We start from the raw sequence: 19,829 nt of genomic DNA, 5'->3' as shown, positions 1-19,829 counted from the left end.
ACTGCTATTAAGCATTAGTATTCTCTCAGATGCAAGCAATAAAGCAACTATTAATGATGGATGTGATTATTAATAACTGATGATTAACAGAAATGAATCTAAGGAAATTTAAATTGCTATGAACAATTTGGTTCAACATAAACTCTGGGCCAAACAAAGTTTCTTTTGTTCAATAAATGTTTATTGCTTTTTCAATTATCCTATTTACAAACAACATGGGATTCTTGGCCTCATGATACAAAGCAATACTGTAGTCTAGCAGTGTAGGCAACATCATGGGAACCAGAAAAAGGCCAGGCCTTTTTTGCACCAGCCAACATTTTCCAGTTGAAAATACTAATTTACACATAAAGAACACTTATAAAATGCACTTGCATGTAAACACTGTAAAATCCTGCATTTAAAACTCTATACCTCAAAGAACTCTACGTACATAAAAAATAGAAGAAATTTCTAACTGATACCAAGAAGGCATTTTTAAAACTACAAACAGCTTTCTTTATTCAATTTCAAAGCTAATACTCTGCAAATACAATAAAATCTGACATTTCATATACATTCCTGCTTTATATTTTTATATTTTAAAAGAAGCCACCTGTAAATACTATTTTCTTTTGCAAAGTAACAAAAAAGAACAAAAAAAAACTTTAAAAAATTACAGTAAAACATAAAGTAGTTCTCAAGTGGAAAAGTTATCACTCCAAATGTCCGTGAGTAGCTCCTTCTTTAATCAGCCTCTCACATTCTACTTCACCAAACTTGGTCCACTTAACAGTAGTATAATGTTTAAGACTCATTCAACAGCTTAATTATTTCTACTATATTCTGAGGTTTGACAGAATTTTCTGTACTGTTGCCATTGAGACAAAGGCAGGAGAGATGTGAATGAAAAGATGCTCAGTGCAAGTTAGATACTATGCCACTTCATAAATCAAACCTAGTAGGTGTAATGTTCACAAGGTTTAAATGTTCTATATAATAGACCTATTTACCTCTGTATGACAAAAATGGTTTCTATAGTCTATCAATTAGGACAGTTTATAAATACTACAAAAATATTGTATCTTCAATATAATCAAATCTTCCCTGAATTTCTTAAAAGGAAGCAGAATTTTATTTAAATTTAAAACAAAACCAAAAACGCTGTTCCAAAGTCTTAAATTTTTGTAAGTAATGGTTTTTGTCAAATCATTACTTGGATAATTTCTGATTACGTTTGAGTCTGGATTATTTAACAAAGTACATCATCATATCCAGTACATCTAAAAATACATCCTCTGCCATGTCCTGGACTCCTACAGTACACACAGGTATGTCAACTGTGCAAAATCACGTATAGTTCACTACAACTATAAAGTCAGTTGGTCTTTAAGTTTCAAACTGATTTTGAAATAAGTGTGGAGGTGGGTTTGTTTTAGTAAGCAACTAGATACTTGTCAACCATGCAACTACTCTAAATGCTCCCATATAGTTACATGGTTATATTGTCCTCGGGCTGCTTCCTTGCATCAAATGAATGCTAATAATACTCTTCTCCTTAAAGGATTAAAAATAAAAAAATAAAAAAACAAAAAACAGTAGTATCATAAAATAATGTAAGTCGAGGGCTTCGGTTCTCGCCCTTAGACCCAGTGAGTACATGTGGTGATCATGTGCATGCATAAGTGATCTGTTTCTAGAAAAAGAAAGGAAAAGGTTGGGATGGAGGGATGGAGGAGCAGGGGGATGAAGACGTTTCGGTTTGCTGACACTGCATTTTTTAACACAAACAGAACTAATCAAAATAAACACAGCTCCAGATGAGCCATGCATGGAATGTGTTGTCATTTTCCAAATACAATAAGATCTTGGTCTAATACTTTCAACTGTCTGAAGGCTCTGGAGTACAAAGTGAGGAAGGATTATTGTGTTAACAACAAAAAAAAAAAATCTAAGAGGAAGGAACACGGGACCCCCCCCCCCAAAAAAAAAAAAAAAAGCAAACCCTAAAGGGGGAAAATTACTTCACAATCAAAACACTCTGTAAGATAATCATTTTAGACTTTAGCAGTAAGATACAGCTTCAAATTATGTATGAGACTGCCCACATCTCAAGTGACCTGACCCATCTAACTTCCTCATCTCTATGTGACTCTGAGAGAATGGTTGATATGCTCACACTTGGCATAACTGCATGTGGTATTATTGTTATGGATATGCCCCCAGATTGGTTCAATGAATAACCACTACAAAAATGTGTATGTTAGCTAAAGTTTTCAGGACTCTTTTAGTATATATGGTACTAAATAAAGATCACTGATGTCTTTGGAAGGGTATTTTATTTCTAATATACAAAAGCAATTGTGTGCAGTATTTATTTTGGTGGTTATTCAAGAGTAGGGTAACAATGTCTACTATGCTTGGGATTCCAATCTTGCAATTAAAAACACAAAAACAAAAGAACCACACAAAAAGGTAAAAAAAAAAAAAAACAAAAAAAAACCAACAACAACAACAAAAAAAAACACAATTCAATGTCAAAAAACCGAAACTATCACTCCTCAAATAAGCATAAATAATTTAAAAATGGGTCCCAGGGCATATATAGGGCACAAGTTACAAATATGAAAATGAGAAAAATGAAGACTTGATTCCAGTCACAGGTTAGTCAGAAAGGATATCCAAATAGCTGGATCTCACATACCACAGAACTTCAGGGGAGTTTACCTTCGGGTACTATATTTTAGCAGCAAATGACAAAACTCAAAGGATCCGTTTTGGCAAGAAAATAGAGTAAGAGGGAACTCATTTTCTATTCATAAAGTATCCACCTAGATGAAAATTATCTTCACAGTCCTGACTGTTGCTTTTAGCTAAGTACTTGACATGTATACCCTCATATTTATACAGTGGCTCAATGTTTTATAATATAGAAAAAATGGAAACTAAATGTTCAGTTTCTCCAAAATTACATGGAAGCAAATTTTTTTTTACTTCTCTCATTAAAAACATCATCTGTTCAATTCATTTTGTAGTACCAACAGAAATCTTCAGAATAATTAAAGGGAAAGTTTTAACAACAATTATTATTAAAAATTGCTATGGTAAAGTAAAAATTTAATAGTTCCCCAAATTGACTAGTTTATGTTTTAGCTGGAATAAATCATAATAGAAGATTTAATAAATTAAAATATAATGGGGAGGGGTGAAAACCCAAACCAAAAAACAAAACCATAAACAAAACCATAAAACCAAACCAACCTTAAATCAATTATTAAATTAATTTAGGGAAGGAAAAGAAAACGGTGTGCAGGTAAACAGTTACATTTTTCCATCAGGTGTGGTGTTGCAAACTTTATGGACACCCAGCACATTGGTTATAAACAAGAACTGCAGAACTAAACTAACCTCGGTCTGCGGTCACAATCCTTTGGTAAGGATGGACACGCATATCGTGCCTTCGAACTTTAGTAGCCACCGCACCTAGTTAAATTGCAATTACCAAGACAAAGTTAGAAAACATACATAAGGGAAACATTGACAGCAGGTTTATCAAAATGGATCTCAAATGTTCACTTACTACAAAAGCTTAAGAAACACGTTAAGGCACAGTAGTTTTAAAATCAACTGCAGTATGTCATGTCTATGTATCTATCAATATTGCATTCATTTCAAACAGGTTGGCCTTCTACCTACTTCACCCCTTCATTTACAGTCCCCAGGTCACAGTATCTCACGAGCTCTATTAGAACCAGACGTGTCTGAGCTTTACTAGTCACATAGTCACTGAAGTGCCTTTCTTGCAGCAGGACTACTTGCCACATTTAATACTGACAATTATTTGCTACCTTAACTTTCAGAGTTTATTACTTAAAAAAGGTTTTAAAAGCAACTCTTAAAGCCTACAGATTGTGGATTTAAACTTTTGAGTCAATAAGTATGAACTGCAATGAATTAGGTGATTAGTAAAGCAAACAGTACAGTACACTTAGCAGTCAGTATACTTCTATACACTCCTTTATAAATTACCGTTGCTTTGTAGTATTACAGACTAATCCAAATTAATAGCATCATTTTACTTTATGTCTATGTGCAAAAAGTGCAAGTAAGTCACTGACTGCTAGGCTAAGGTTTGTCCCGGAGGCTGCTGAGACTAAGCATTGGTTAAATTCAGATCTGATGAGGGTTCGGTTAAGACCGTTCTTGAATTCTTAGCCTTTCGTTGGGAAAGCCATACCTAAAGATAAAAGGAAGGGAATTAAACATTAGTCATCAATGAAGATTTGATGCTAATACCAATCTCCTCACTACCACCAACACATATGTCTGCATCTGTTTTGAAGGGCACTGCTTATTTTAAAATAATGTGAGATTTGACACATAACATGCATGTTATCTGTGTGCAAATATACTATAACTTGGGAATTTAAAATAATTTCCTCAGTTCTCCAAAGAGAAATATCATAGTTTTACTGCTTAGGTGGCAAAGCAAGAAATAATAATAATAATAATAATAATAATAATAATAATAATTTCTTACTTGGTACTTATTGAGAACCTTGACAATGTTAATTGGGTATCTGCATATGTATTTTGCTCTTAATAGTGTTGGTTTCAAGTGTGTGTGTGTGTGTGTCTGTGTGTGTGTATACACACACACATATACACATACATTCTTACCAAACCAAACAACATGTTGCTTTACAATGGGGAAATTCTACAGCAGTGCCTCTTGCTGTCTCTAAGCAGTAAACTGGTTGAAAACCTATTTTTCATTTTAGATAAGCAGACTGCATAGAAATGTAATTCTATCTTGCAAAACTAGGAGCTCTTGCACTAACAGTCAGGAGCAGCAGCTGGAAGCTGAGAGCCCTAACTCCTCAGTAACAGATGCTGTGAGTGCAGCAGAGAGGAGTTCTGGGGAAGGAGCATGCACAGGGCCACAGGACAGAGTATTAATAGAAAGGAAAACTTAAATAAGGTTATAGGTTACATGTTATTTTTTTTTTTAAAAATGCTTCAAGTAATGTGCAACAGAACACAGCCTCTTACTAACATTTCTGTGGTATAATTCTGACTTATAATTATTTTATACAATGATTTAGACAGAAAACATGTACAATAAAATGTATGTTTATAAACAAAAGGCACCTAAGTGCATGCACACACACAGATAACATACAGAGCATTGTGGCTTTCTTTAAATGAACAATGAATTTTCAAGTTTAAATCTCAATGTCCAAGTTCATTAAAGATTTTCAAATTAATATTAAGCCGGGATCAGGAGGGAACCTTTAAAGATCAAAGTCCTAGGAGTCAACAGCAGGCACACAGCACCAAGGTCATACACAAAAAGGTTTCAGATTCTGTCTGGTAAAACAGTGGGGTTGCACAGAAACATTTTTTTTTGTTTTGTTTTTTTGTTTTGTTTTCCACATTGACTGGTCGTGTTATAACAGCTGCTGTATTCTAGTCCTTCATCCAGCAACTCAATGGGCTGAAATATCAGGCATGACTGGCATTTCAATCCACTCTATAAAAAAAAGGCATCAGTAATGTCTTTTTCAAGAATATTGCTTTTTGATCATGTAAACGCATGAATTTATATGACTTCAATTTTTGCCTCCAACATGATTGAATTTACTAAGTTGGTATGTGATCATCTAATCCACAGTCATATGGAAATTATAAAATACTGGTCATGTTGACCAGGACTTTAAAAGATATAAGCTGAAAACCCTTAAAACTACAACTATCAACTGCATCCTTCAGGTGATCATAAATATTTAAACACATACAAATAACAGACTTTTAATAAAAATATCAATATATTGATAGAATTTTAAAATTCACCAAGCAATCTGAGACAAAATAAACCTCATTTTGGGAGGTAGAACTTTGTCAATTAGGATAATGGGGCAAAAATGACCTAAATAAAACTCAGGAACAAGTTTAGTCACCTAAGAAACATCTCACTGAGACTATGCATGGCCAGTTTCCCTACAGTGATCCTGAGACACTAAAGGAAATTAACCCAAATTAAGGTGTCGCTACTTAATGGGGAGAACCCTAGTGAGGAACTGAAATAAAACCTATTTAGTTTTCAACTTTTGCTAATTAAAACTTACAATGTCTTTCTGAAATTGATAAATATCCTTTCAAAGTCTGCGGTGCCAAAATTTAGGAATGCATTAATCACTCAGGACAGAAATCATACTCACCTAACACACCGCTGGGTTCAATGGGGTACTCAAGGATTGACGTAGCTGGTGCCAACGTGTAGGGGTACTCATAGGGTGTGTAGATTAACCCAGCTTCAGGCCCTGGAGGGACTATTGCAGCAGTTGGGTGAGGAGTTCCGTTTGGCATGACAGCGGTCTGAATCTGTCTGATCAAAGGCATTATGGTAGGGCCAGCTGGCGTGGGTGTACGCAGAGCAGCTGGTGGGAGGACAGGCGCGGGCCCAGTGATGATCCTTGGAGCAGCCTGGGCAGTTGCTGCAAGAGAAAAGGCAAGGGCTGCTACAGTAAGCAAAGAAATTTAGAAAGAAGTATAGGGATAGCAGTAATAAAACATGAGGAAATGAGAGGGAAGTAGGAAAAAGAAAGGAAAAAGCAGAAAAGAAGAAAAATAAAAGGAAATCATTAGTACATGCATTGACCACACGGAAATGCCAAAGCACATCAACCAAGTGCAGTCAGCTTCCTCTCCCCAACATGATCAACAAATGCAAAAATAAAAACCCACTGTAAAAATCAAAAAAAGATCAAGTCCATTAAATGTTATACTTTTCCTATCTCTGCTGATATATCCATTTACAACATTTTGAGAGACTAAACTGCATCCAAAAAACCCCACAAGAGAACATTCCAATTAAAAGATGCAACAAAGTAGCAGGAGTTGAGTCCACACACTGTATCTCCAAAGTACAACTCTGTTCAAGGAAAGCTCCCTGGATAAGTCAGGTAAGTCAACACTGACATCATGTGTTCCCAGCATGCTAGGGATTGCTGCGTGAGGAAGAGAATGCAGAAACAGCCCTACTGCTAACTCCATGACGATAAAGAGTACATCAGAGCCAACCACAGCAAGCACTGCTGAACTCAGTGCTGCCTATCTTGGGAAATTTGATTATAAGTTTAAAATTATTCGTGTGTGTGTGTGTGTGCTTGCTCAAAATATGTTCAAATAAATGACATGTAAACCGTAGCTCAACTCAAAACAGCAACTATTCTCTCACACAGCTTATAAAATTATGCCACAATCCATGAAAGGGAGAACGTAGTTTGAAACATTCTCCCTCAGTGATCTCTGAACTTGCATAGGAACTTTTAATAGCGAACAACACGAGTGCAAACATGCAAGCAGGGGAAAGGAAAGACCAGAGCAGCAGCAGGGCCATTTCATTACACTTCAAATAAAAAAAACTTTCAAAAGTTTGTCCTTTGACTAATGTCACACACACAGACACACACACACACACACACACACACACACGCACGCACGCACGCACGCACGCACGCACGCACGCACGCACGCACGCACACACCAGGAGCTATAATCCTGCCCCAGGCTCATTCTTACGTGATTTAATGTTGGCGTCTCTGTAGGTGCCATTCAGAATTGCAAGCTCCATCAGCTGCATCTTCTTCAGGCTGTCTTCTCCTTCAGCCTGCACATGGGAAACAAGAGCAGTAAGTATTTGAGACTGTATATGTACATCACAACTAAAAAATGTATACCATGTGACTCTGAACTACAAAGGTCAACTAGCAATCACTGAATTTCTAAGCTTTTATTCCTGATTTCTTACGTTACTATTCTTGTTTTTTTCCTCATTCTAACTACAAATACTAGTATATCTTCGGCCCTCTATCTTTAGGGTCACTGTATAATTTACTACCAACATAGGAAAGATTTACAAGTGAAAGGGGCACTAAAACTAGAACGTAAACTGGATGGCCACACCTTGGTTCACCTTCTTCCATTAACTAATGCTACCTTTAATAATTCATTATTGCTAGACTACTCAAATATTGAATTCAGCTGACAGTAGTGTCTGTCATTTAGTAGATACCCAATCTAAAAGTCCAATCTACTCCCAAGGGCCAAATAAATTTTCCCAAACACATCTTCTAACTTAATGCTTTGCAATATTCTCACATCTTAAACCCTACACTGATCTCATACTATCTGAACAAAGATTTAAACCCTCTTTGAACTACCATCTCAAGGGGAGCCAATTAACCTGCTCTTTCACACATATCTTGTAAAGCAGCAACTCAAACTAACTCCGTTAATGACTTCGTGTATCTTCCCATTTGCCTATTGAATGCTCTTTACATGTTCCTACATGCTTCCCTTTCCAAGCCCTACGTATTCACAGCCACTTCAATTTAAAACAAAACAAAACAAAACAAAACAAAACAAAACAAAACAAAACGCTGCCTTCTCCAGGAGCCACCCTTCCATTTTATAATTTTAGCCACAAATTGTTGAATATTACCACTCCCAAAGTTCTATTAGAATAGCTTCAATTTTGTTATTTATCACTACCTAATACCCATGCACTAACCCAATAACGATGATGATGATGCTATTATCTTGAGACAGGCCTCCAAAAGCCCTGTTTAAAGTTCAAGCCCTGGCTGGTCTTGAACTCACAGAGATCCCCCTGCATGCATCCCAAGTGCTGGAATTAAAGGTACATTCCACTAAACCTTACTGGAACTTATTTACTTTTAAGGATTGGTATGGAAATCAAATTTGTGATTTTACTTCCAAAGCACAAGTTTTTAACTAAAGTGGTTTTAACTAAAGTGGTAGAGAAAGTACCAGCAAGTTTGTCCTTTAAAAATTATACAATTAAGTGTTCTGCACTTTGATACAATATTTAGTCTACTTGATATTTGAAACATTTGACACAAAGATCTTTAGAATAGGGATTGGTATACTGTAATTTGTAGTAAACAGAATTGCTGAGTGGGTATTTAATAAACCACAGAGAATTAAAGAAAAATATAAGTACTACTGAAAACTTTGAAAGTCTCCTTTGCAATAGAATAATGAAGATACTTGTATTTGTTACTTATTTATTACGTGACCATCATCAGTTTATATAAAAATAAATATGACTTATTTGGTTAAATATAAAACAAGTGAGTTACTATTAGAAGGGAAGTTGAGATTCGTTAGTATCAAAGCTCCTAAATCTGTTCATTAAAAATTAATACTACAAGTTAAAATTTATCAACAGCTGTTTTGAGGTTAATCTATATAGTAATGAAATACAAAAAAATTATAAAAGAAAATAAAAAGCAACAGATATACTTTAGTCAGAGTGAAAAAAGATGTTGCCCAACTTTGAGACTATCAAGTAGTAGGGACAAATTTACCTCCATCAAAAATCTAAAAAGAAACCGCAAAGAGACGATGCACTTGGAAACATGTTTGAATTAGTCTGTTGGTATTATTATTATGACTATGATTATGACTATGACGATTATGAAGTGATTCATGTCAACTATGGGGATGATAGCCAAGAGAAATATGGTAGAAGAAACCCATGTGTTCCCACCAATGTATGTACACGTGCCTATGTCCTATGTAGGATCCAGAACACTAAACCTGGGCAGAGAGCAATCACTGCAGTGGGTTAGGTAGAAACCGCTAAGCCAGCAAGTGCTGGCCACACAATGACAGTGTAACAATAACTTAGTCTATGACCACAGTAGAAGACTGCACCAATATGCTATGACGTCCCCCACCAAAGGAGTTATGTGGCAGAATTAGAATCTAAAACCAAACTGTCACATTCCAAAATGGGCTTTATTATCTTTATGACCCTATTACACCTATTAATCTCTTTATTCAAAGAGAGCTACAAAAGACAATATAGATAATAAAGGACATGACAGAATTATTCCCATGTGAAAGTGGTTGTTTCAACTTTACTGCCCCATTTGACAGAAATTTAGCATATTTACTTGCTAAAAAGTTTTTATCCCATAATGTAAAGGCTCTCATCTAGTTATTCTCTAAGACTTCTCAGAATTGGTCAGATACAGCATCTTCACAAGTTATAGACCTTGTAGATATTTTACAATGTATTTTATCAAACCAACATTATCTATATCAGGTGTAATAATTATTTGGGGGGGGGGTTGGATAACAAAGAAAACTGCTCTTAAGAACCTGAATCAGGTCACTAAATTGTATTTTACACTTTATGCTATATCCTCAATCTCCTTAATATTTTACTTTTAATTTACCTTACCTTTAATATTTTAAAAACTGAGATAATTTATAGGCAGTGACGCCCCAAAATCTAAAGTGAAACATTTGGCCAGTGATGATGAACATAGCCACATCTAACAGCAAAATCTTGTAAAGTTTAAGCACCAACATTAGTGTGATTTCTCTTAAAGCACAGTACAGCTTTTCAGTTCCAGAAGTTAGGGGATGGTGGTAGCACATGCAATTCAGTGAAGTTCCAATTTTCTCAGCTTATGATACTGATCCACGCTGTCTGTAGCGCAGCAGAATGTTTAAATGGCCAGGAAGTGCTTTGTTGTTTATTCATTCTATAGACTTCTGCTTGCTTCTAGTTTGAGAATACACTATGAATATAACCACTGTGAAAACTCACAGGCTTTTGTTGTGAATCTAAACTTGAACTTATTTTGGTAAGTATCTAGCAGTGGTATTGTTAAGTCACAGGGCAGATGAATTCCATGAGGAAATATAAAATGAAAATAATATAAAGATAATCAGAACAGCATCACCACCTTTGAAGTAGATAGAAGAGGTTCAACATGTTAACAGTTGCTTAAAACTCATGGCATCCTAAGGTCAGAGATTTTTTTGATTTGCAAAAGGATAATATACTAAAGATAATATAGTCTCCCTACTGGTGTCTGGAGAAATCTCTTACAGCAATCCTATCTATACTATATATAACAAAACATATATACTAAATAGAATAAAGGGTTGCAAAACACAATTTTCTGAATGTTTTAGAATTGTGAATGAATAACAGACTGGTGAGTGTATGTAAATATATTTAAATGTAAGCATATGCTACACTGAGTTGTCAGCATGCCATCAGGTTTGTCGACAAGCTATGTCAAAGTAATAAATAGGTCAAATACCTTGAGACTAAAAGGGTTTTAACATTGTAAAAGTATGAAAAGGTAAATGCTGTTTACTTTATTAGAATGAGATATGAAATCTTTATCATCTAAGCACCATGCTTCATAATAAAGCTACGATACTGGCATACATTATCACCAAGATTAACTTCTCTACAAGGTCAGAATCCCTGAGTCAGAGCCCTCAGGCTCTTAGCATTACAGCAGTATTCTGCAGTTACCACATTCAACACTACCACAATACCTTTAGAGAATATCTCTGAATTCATCAAAGACTTCGAATTTAAAAAACTGAAGAAAATCACATTTACTTACTAATATTGTAAGTGGGTTAAACGGGAGCTGAAATCTGCTAGGATGGCTCAGGGGTAAGAGTACTTGCTGCCAAGCACGGCAGCCTGAGCTCAATGCTACGATCTACATGGTAGGTGGAGACAGTTCTCTTGTAGCCTTATTTCCAATGTTTTCTTCAACAACAACAACAACAACAACAACAACAACAACAAATCAAGTTCAAAGCCCTTAGAATGGACTACAGTGTTTTTCAGCCTCAGAACTGAACAAGCTCTTGCTTACAAGCATCTCGTACTATCATCTTTCAAGAGCCTTCAAACTGGACAACTTTTACACATGCAGACTCATCTGATGACTCTCGCAATCCTATTTCAGAGATCTATGCTGTTTAAAGGAGGGTCGATTACACATAAGACACATGCTGTTGTGCCTGTTCAGCTTTACTTTTCCAGATCTGGTAAATATTTCCTAAACAACTTTCCCCCAAATTCCCTTCTCTGTGTTTATGTGATAGAGTGGAGGGGTCTGGGGGTAGGAGTTGGGGGGAAGAGACCCTGACTGTCTCATAAAAAAATGAGGAATCTTTATATGAGACTGGGGAGAAATAAAAGTCAATGTAATGAGTAGAGGAAAAAAGATGGCATTTTATAAGAATTTTTTCATTTTTTAAATTAAAACATAATTATATAATTCCTACCTCAGTCTCATACTCATAGTCTCTTTTTAAGTTACAAGGCATTTTAATAACAGCACTTTCCCTTGCTATGCTATGTCCACTTAACTCCATTAAGTTTCAGAGGCTAAACAGCAACACATCAGAGGCTTCAATCCCAATGTTGCATAGAACTTTCTCAGAGTCTAAGATCTAATAATAGTAAAATCTCTTATGTTTCATCTTCTAGCCCTGGGGCTATAACTGCTTCTAAATCTGTATTATAGTATGCCTGTCTTCTTTCTCCTCCGGTGTGCAAGAGTTCTTTAGCTGACTCCTAAGTTCTCTGTTGAACTAGTACCCTACGATGGTTCATGCTTTTTTGACGGACACGGAAAGTGAGTAGCTTACCACCACCGCTCCACGGGACCTGAATTTCCCAGACTGGTTTTTGGGACCATGTTTATATCCTGTTCTTACAACACCAATCCCATTCTGTGAATTTAAGTTTACATGAACAGTGACTGTCATGCTCAATTATTTCTTCTAGATCATTTAAACTTTCCTTGATTTCAAAACCTTCATGTCTCCTGACAGGCTTTCACAGATAGAAGTCTGTCAAAAATTGACATAAACATAAGTTTTTAAAGGGGGATTAACTGTATGTGCTAAGCTCATCCACAAAGATTGATGATAAAACTACAAATCCATCCCAATTGCTTTTACTTTCTTCCTTCTTTCACATGGATCCTTTACAAATCTTCTGGTTTAATTGTTAGAAATGATCAACAAGCCATCTTAGGATGCAGTTTTTGTGCTAAATCTAACACTAAAGGAGGAACCTCACAAACTGAGCACCAAAGAAACTGCCTGTCTTCTGACTGAGAAACCTCCTGCAGAATGCAGTGTCACCACTTCACCTGGTCATATGAATTTGCTTATCTTTGCAGAAAGTCTTCAATTTGAACATAGGTTAAACTGTTATTTCACTAGTAAATTCATGAGTCAAAGTGTTAAGGAAAAAGCTTCCCCTATTATTTTCTAGTACCTTTGACTTTCTACTTAAATGTAATACCTGTCTTAGTGGCCACAACTTATCAGCAAGTTATAGTAGAAGCCATGAAGTACGCTTATCTAACCAGAAGACTTTTAAACACTCAAGCCCACGTGTAAACAATGCTGTATCTATTAGTGTGTCCAACATGCAGCCTAGTGGTCACTTCACTGTGCACAGTTGGGAATGTGGTTCAACACAAACAGAAAAGTTACTTAAAACTTCACAAGACTTCTGAGGGGAGGCTTGAACATTACTTGACTGCACTGTCAGGCAAGACTGGGTTTTGTATACTGTCGTTTTGGTCCAAGACTGCTGAAACTTTCCTTGGTCGGGAAAAATCATCCAATTAAACATTTCTCATGCAAAGAGCCTTAGTTTATTTTACAGTGTACGCAGAACTAAGCATTTATTATTTCATTTGATTTTAATAACTTGTGAAGCACTCAGCACCAGTACTAGCTCTGCCACTGATTGCATTGTTTTACAATAAAAGTAGAAGGGAAAAAAAAATGTACCATTGTTTTAATGAAGCATTTACTTTCCTTAGTCAACAAAAGCTATAGTCACAATTGAAGAACAAAGCAAATTTAGGATGAAAACAACACATTCCTCTAGGAAGAACAACATTTTATTTATGAAATCCAAAGTGTCCCCATTACTATTAGGAGGAGGAAGGGCAGGAAGTTGGCTTTTTTTTGCTTTTTGTTGAGACAATCTCTAGACTGACCTCAAACTCAGAAATCTCCATGTCTCTGCTTCTTACGTAATAGGATTAAACAATGCACACCACCACACTTGGCTATTCCTCAAGTTCTTAAGTGGAAAACTACATACCACTGTAAATAATGCATCTTGATGCAACCATCAAACAAACTGATGAACCATTTAGGTTAGCTACTAGAACATGTGTCAAGTCTAGAGCTCAAGCTCAAACTCAGGCCTGGAGCAATGTCACCGTGAACGTGATGCCTGCAGCACTAGGGTAATGCTTTAAAGGGGAAAATTATATGAGGTTACCTGTGTCTGGCCACAACTGTACACACTGTGAAATGTCTAGTTTGTAATCTGAGACTTCTTCATGACATTATATAATACAGCATGTCAATCAATGTGACACTAAATGAACCTATGAAATTAGTAACATACTATTATCAGCAAAACAAAACAAAAAAACAGAAAAGGATAAGAAAAAAGTGCTTAAAAAGTATTTCTAAAGTACTAAAAAGTACAAGAAATCAAGGAGGACTGGTAAGATGATTTGATTAGTTATGATGCTTGCTGCCAAGCATGATGACCTATATTCAAAACAAACAACCATTTCTGCAAGTTGACCTCTAACCTATTAATCTGTGTATACAAACAAATGTAAAAGGAACTCAAGCACTATTTTAACAAAAAGGGCCACTGAAGGTTGCAAACCATAGATGACAGCAGTATGGCCTCAAGGTCTAGAACAATGTTTAAGTTATGTAAGTGTCCACATAAATTCTAAAAGAGGTGGGGCATACCAAGGATACAGGAAATCCCTGTGAGACTTTTGATAAAATCACTAAGAAAGGGAGGTTGCTTGTCTCAAACAGTTTTACACACACGCAGTGACCTGTTTTGAGCAAATGATCAGTAATCTCTGGGCTATGAAGATGAGGTTAGTCTTGAACTCCAGCTCCTCCTGCTTCTGCTTCTGCAGTGCTGGTGTTCCAAGGTGCACACCACCATATACAGCTAGAATGACTATAATTCTGCTTAGCAGAACATAGCCAGGGCCTTAAAATCATTTCTAAACTACAAATGGACCTACAAACAGACTAAGGCATTCTTATTCCAAATCTAAGAAAATTTATATCATGTTTTTAAAAATTACTGGTAATTTACCCTAAGAGAATTGAATACTTTTATTCCAACTTAGATTTTATTATAAATAGGCATTTTCCAGTAAGAGTTACCATATAACTGTATTTTTAAATTTTGATTTGGTTAATTTTTAATCTTGCAACCAAGGCTGGCCTTGAACTCTGAAAGATCTACTCAGTTTCCCTGAAGACTAGGATTAAAGGTGTGCCCTACCACACCTAGCTTTGTATCTACATGAAATACAGTATCAGATATTTTTCACTCTATAGTCTTTGAAACTTTAAAAATTGATTATAGGACAATATTTTAAAGGATATACTTTAACAGACCCAAATCTGCTTTCTTGAGAACTCATGGGAAAAGAGAAGAAAAAGTAATTAAGAAAATTAGTAATTACAAAAAATTGATGACAACTTTCTAGAATACAGTGCAAGACTATCAAGGCAACTTTTGGACTGGTAGAACAGAGGGGGGCGGGGGCGGAGGTGGGGCTTGTGCGAGAGTGCTCTATCTGTAAGAACTATAAGAAAGACACAGTTGAGCTATGACAACAGAAAGGACGTAGTCAAAGGAGAATTTAGTAAGGAGTGAGAATTAGAAGCATCAGATATGAATGAAAGTGGAGGACTTTAGATAAAGTTGTCATTCATACAGAAAGCAAAGGAGAAATCACTGAATATAAGAGAGGGACGAACTATAGAAATACTATGTTTAAGATGTCTCTATGGTGTCCAGGTAGAGACAGAGAAAAAACAGTTTGTGCTGGAATTTCAGATTTAGTCACAGTTGTAACTGCACACAGCACAGATCTGATTATCTTGGAGCAAGAGTAAAAGGAGATCACCCTGGAAAGCATTTGATTCAATGAAAGTGTAACACTTCTCTAGTGGACACCACATGACCAAACAAAGTAACTAAAAAAATCAATTACTTTTTTCTTTTCTCATTTGTATTAGTGAGTAAGAGTCTCTCTCTGCTGGAAACTGCAGCACCAGAGTAGTTTCTCAACAGGTTTCCAGTCATTTAATGCTGCTCTTAGTCTTAGCCACATACACAGTTGTTGTAATTGCTAAGTGTAACAATCAAAGCTCCCTTTGCTTAGTAGAGAATGTCATCATCATCTCACAGAACTCATTAAAGCACTAATATCAAAAAAGTGAGCTAACTTGAAAATTTGCTAACTTGCTCAGATTTTATATACTATTATCAATATAAAGCTTGAAGGATTAACTAAAAACAAGTTGACGTATTTGATTTATAAAAAGTAATTGTCTTCTGTCCCCATAAGGGCACAATAAAATAAAATTACCTTCACAATTCATTAATATGGTTTCAAAATTAATTTCCATAAGGGAATCTTGTTACTAATGAATGGGATAATCTGAAAGTCACTTCTGAATTAAATTTAAAACTCAGTTATCAAAACTGAATTAGAAAATAATGCTACCAATGCTACCAAATAAGCTTATCTGAATTCAAATTACAATGTTTATCTGAACATAAATATTAAAATGCTAGATTTACTATGAATGATTTCAATAAAAGTATCACATACTAAAAATGAAATGTCACAAAAAGTTAAATGAGAGTTAAAAAGTATAAATTTTTGGGAGACACTTGATTTTCCTAGTTTTGTCAAATTCAGTTTCAAAGGTGTTAACACAGTGTATGGTCCACAAATATTCTACCTAAATACAAGGAACATGAGGCTACTTACCAACCATCAGAAAAGCATGCAAACAAATTAAAGGGAGGTATGAAAACAAGTGAACTATAGGAGATATACTGAGAAATTATTCATCTGTTTCTTCTATTAAATACATTTTAAATATTTTTTAAAAATAAAGAAACCAGTATGTATATCATACATTTAGTTAAGTGTAAAAGAACTCAAATTAACCTAGTCAATGTGGTACTTATTTAAAGATGGGGTATAAATATTGTTTAAGTAACAACCACATATGAAGTTCTATACAGTAAGTTTAACATGTAAATTCGGAGGGAGGCACACCATACACAGTTGAAAACAGGGTACTGGATATAATTCATAAAATTTTTCTAAAAGAATACACTGCCCTGTTTTTCTATAGCCAACATCATTATTCTCTATTTGTTAACAGCTCCAATCTTTAGTTATAAGCTATCTAAACTAACTGCCAATCTGTCAAGCACATGTCGAGATGAGATGTCCTTCAATGAATCCTTACAGGAATGGCTCTTTGTGCAAGCTGTTCAGTATTATCACAGACAAGACATTGAACGACAGCACAGAGCTTCACCAGGTACAAAACTGCAAGTGTGTGGAAGGGTGCTCTCACTTGTTTTAAGAAGCATGAGCCTGACAGCATTACAGGACAAACAGTAACTAGATTGTTAACAGCCAATGACTTAAGAAAATTATGTGCGACTTTGATTCTAGTTCTTCTTGCCCTAAGTAGAACACACAACTAAAAGTGAAATGGTATAAAAAGATAACTGAATCAGAAATGAATTAAATTTTACTTTAGAAATTAAAAAGAAAAGAAAACCAGGCAGTATATGTCAATTTCTGTAGGTTCTTTTCTGTCCTGTCACATTTCCTTAAGCAGCACACAGCAGAGGGACTCACACACAGCACACGCAGCCTTATGCCAACTGGATTCTAAGGAACTCTATAGGAACTATAGGAACTCTGAGGTCTGGTGAGGGCTCCTCTAAGGGTCTTTAGTTTACACTCAAGTATACCTTTAAAAACTTATCTGCCACTGAGTTAAGTTTCATCAATGGGTCAACTAAAATATTAGGAATACAAAATGCTACTCAGAAGATGCCAATATATAACTCAACACCGGGCAATAAAGATTAACAAAAAACATTATACTTTGCCATTTATCAACTAAATAATTATTCTTTTCCTAATATAACTGTGTCTCCCTGATAGTGTATTTTGAAAGATGCAAGAATATTTTCAGGCATCCAGTTTACTATTGCTATACTATTTTACTATTTCCTCATGAAACAGTACTTACAGTAGGTTCCCCATAGTACTTTATCTATTTTATGAATCAATTACACAGCCTTGAAATTTTAAATACTTCATCTTTGAATGTCTTTCTAAAAAAATAGATAAAAATATCACATTGGAACTGATTGGTATGGTTAGTATCCTGAAGACAAGTGGCATCCTACACACTAAGTGATGGTCTGCACTTTGGACACTTACTCAAAGTTACGCTAACATACAATTCTTTGGAGACACAGGGTAAAGTTGACATTATGAGAACAAGCACGTGAAACCTGAATAATACCCTTTATTGCAGCTTGAGAACCACATTTGATTCCAAAAATTTTTAATTTTATTCTAACCTTTGTTAGAGTAAAGTAGGTACAAAAATATATTATCTATTATACACACTGTTTTAAATTAAAATATTATTTCACTGTTTATAAAAACTAAGTATTCTTCCCACAATGCTCTGCAGTGCTGAACACAGAACTGTCAGTCACACTCTTCTCCAGAGAAGTCAAACAACCTCTTTCCTTAAATGTGCTTATCATGCATTTGCTTGAGGGTGGGGACACAAGCCCTAATAAACTGGCCTCATGTGAGCAGGCATCAATTCATTCTCATCAAAAATTTATGAGGCCATAGGCCTCTACAAAGAGCTCATCTATAGGACTAGTTTCTTTTTTCTAAACCTGCAATTTATGAGTTTATTCAAACCCATCAAATTGCTCTAAGTAAATGCCTCAAACATTTGAAAATTCCCATGGCAACTCATTTAGTTTGGCAGACAGGCTGACCCAATCCAATCCTTTTATCCCACAGCTAAGCACCACAATGGTAATTCTGCTCTGACACTCTGAAGAGACTGCTAATTACTGCACCGAGTCCCATTCAGATGAAATGGCAGCGAACACAGAGAGAAACACCCTCTTCACAAGCTCTCTCACTGTTGCTCTATCAGCAACCACATCCATTTTGGTTAGATGTTTAAACATCTTTTAATTTATTTTTCTCAACAAAACAAACAAAGCCAAAATGCCATACACTTCAGTTACTAGTACTTGGCCAAGAAGTTAAATGTAAGAGCAGCAGTGCATTGGCAATCTGGCTTAAGAATGTCTTGAAGAAGAACCTATTTCAGTATCCAGATGCCTCTTACTATCAATATTACTTCTTCGAACTTATTTTCAGATTATAATTAAAACAATTTACCATGAGTTAAATCCATAGGACATTAAGCAAAGAACTCCTGAGAAATATGAAAATATTTATTGTAAAAGATTCTTTTCTCTTTATTTTTTCTCAATTTCAATGACAGTGATAACAGGTATTTCTAAAAAGAAAATTAAGATGATTTTGCTAAGATAAATATTTTCAAATTTCATAATATTCCTTGATTAATCAGTACAGCTTAAAATTTCAAATTCCTCAGCTGGAAATTTGTAGTAATATATTAAAACCAATTATTTAATTCATATTTATTTAGATCTCCATTAATGCTAATGCTTCTAAAAAATCAAATGTATATTAAAAACTCATTCATATTTAAGTTCAAAACACCTCTGAGTAAACAGGAGGAGGATTCTACCATAAAGCCATATAGCCCAAAGTATGGGTAGGAGGGAATAAAGGTCAAGATTACAACAAGAGGAAAGCTGCTACCATACAGACAATAAACACTAACGCCAAACCCCGTTCAGACAGGTTTTCTCTGTTAGAGATACATGCCTGTGTGCAACAAGTGCATCTGCCCTCTCAGTGCCACAGAGGAGAATCTTTACAACTAATGAAAAGACTGATCTATTCACAACAACTTCTATCTAAATGAGACTTACAAACCAAAGACCCAATTACTGCATA

General features: G+C 35.3%; 1 protein-coding gene across 10 annotated transcripts in view; it reads right to left on the bottom strand.

Annotated features, from left to right (window-relative positions):
• Qki (QKI, KH domain containing RNA binding) overlaps nt 1-19,829 on the bottom strand; it is a 111,982-nt gene that overhangs the window by 3,458 nt on the left and 88,695 nt on the right. For 3 of the 10 annotated variants that reach the window (NM_001414465.1, XM_039086927.2, XM_039086931.2), the window contains exons 5-7: nt 7,564-7,651; nt 6,201-6,500; nt 3,388-3,462 (exon numbers count right to left, since the gene is read on the bottom strand). In NM_001414465.1, coding sequence (NP_001401394.1) covers nt 3,388-3,462; nt 6,201-6,500; nt 7,564-7,651 — 463 coding nt within the window. 10 annotated transcript variants of the gene reach the window in all.

Source organism: Rattus norvegicus, chromosome 1 (genome assembly GCF_036323735.1).
Source record: "Rattus norvegicus strain BN/NHsdMcwi chromosome 1, GRCr8, whole genome shotgun sequence".
NCBI lineage: Eukaryota > Metazoa > Chordata > Mammalia > Rodentia > Muridae > Rattus > Rattus norvegicus.
This window is presented reverse-complemented; position numbering and strand designations above follow the sequence as displayed.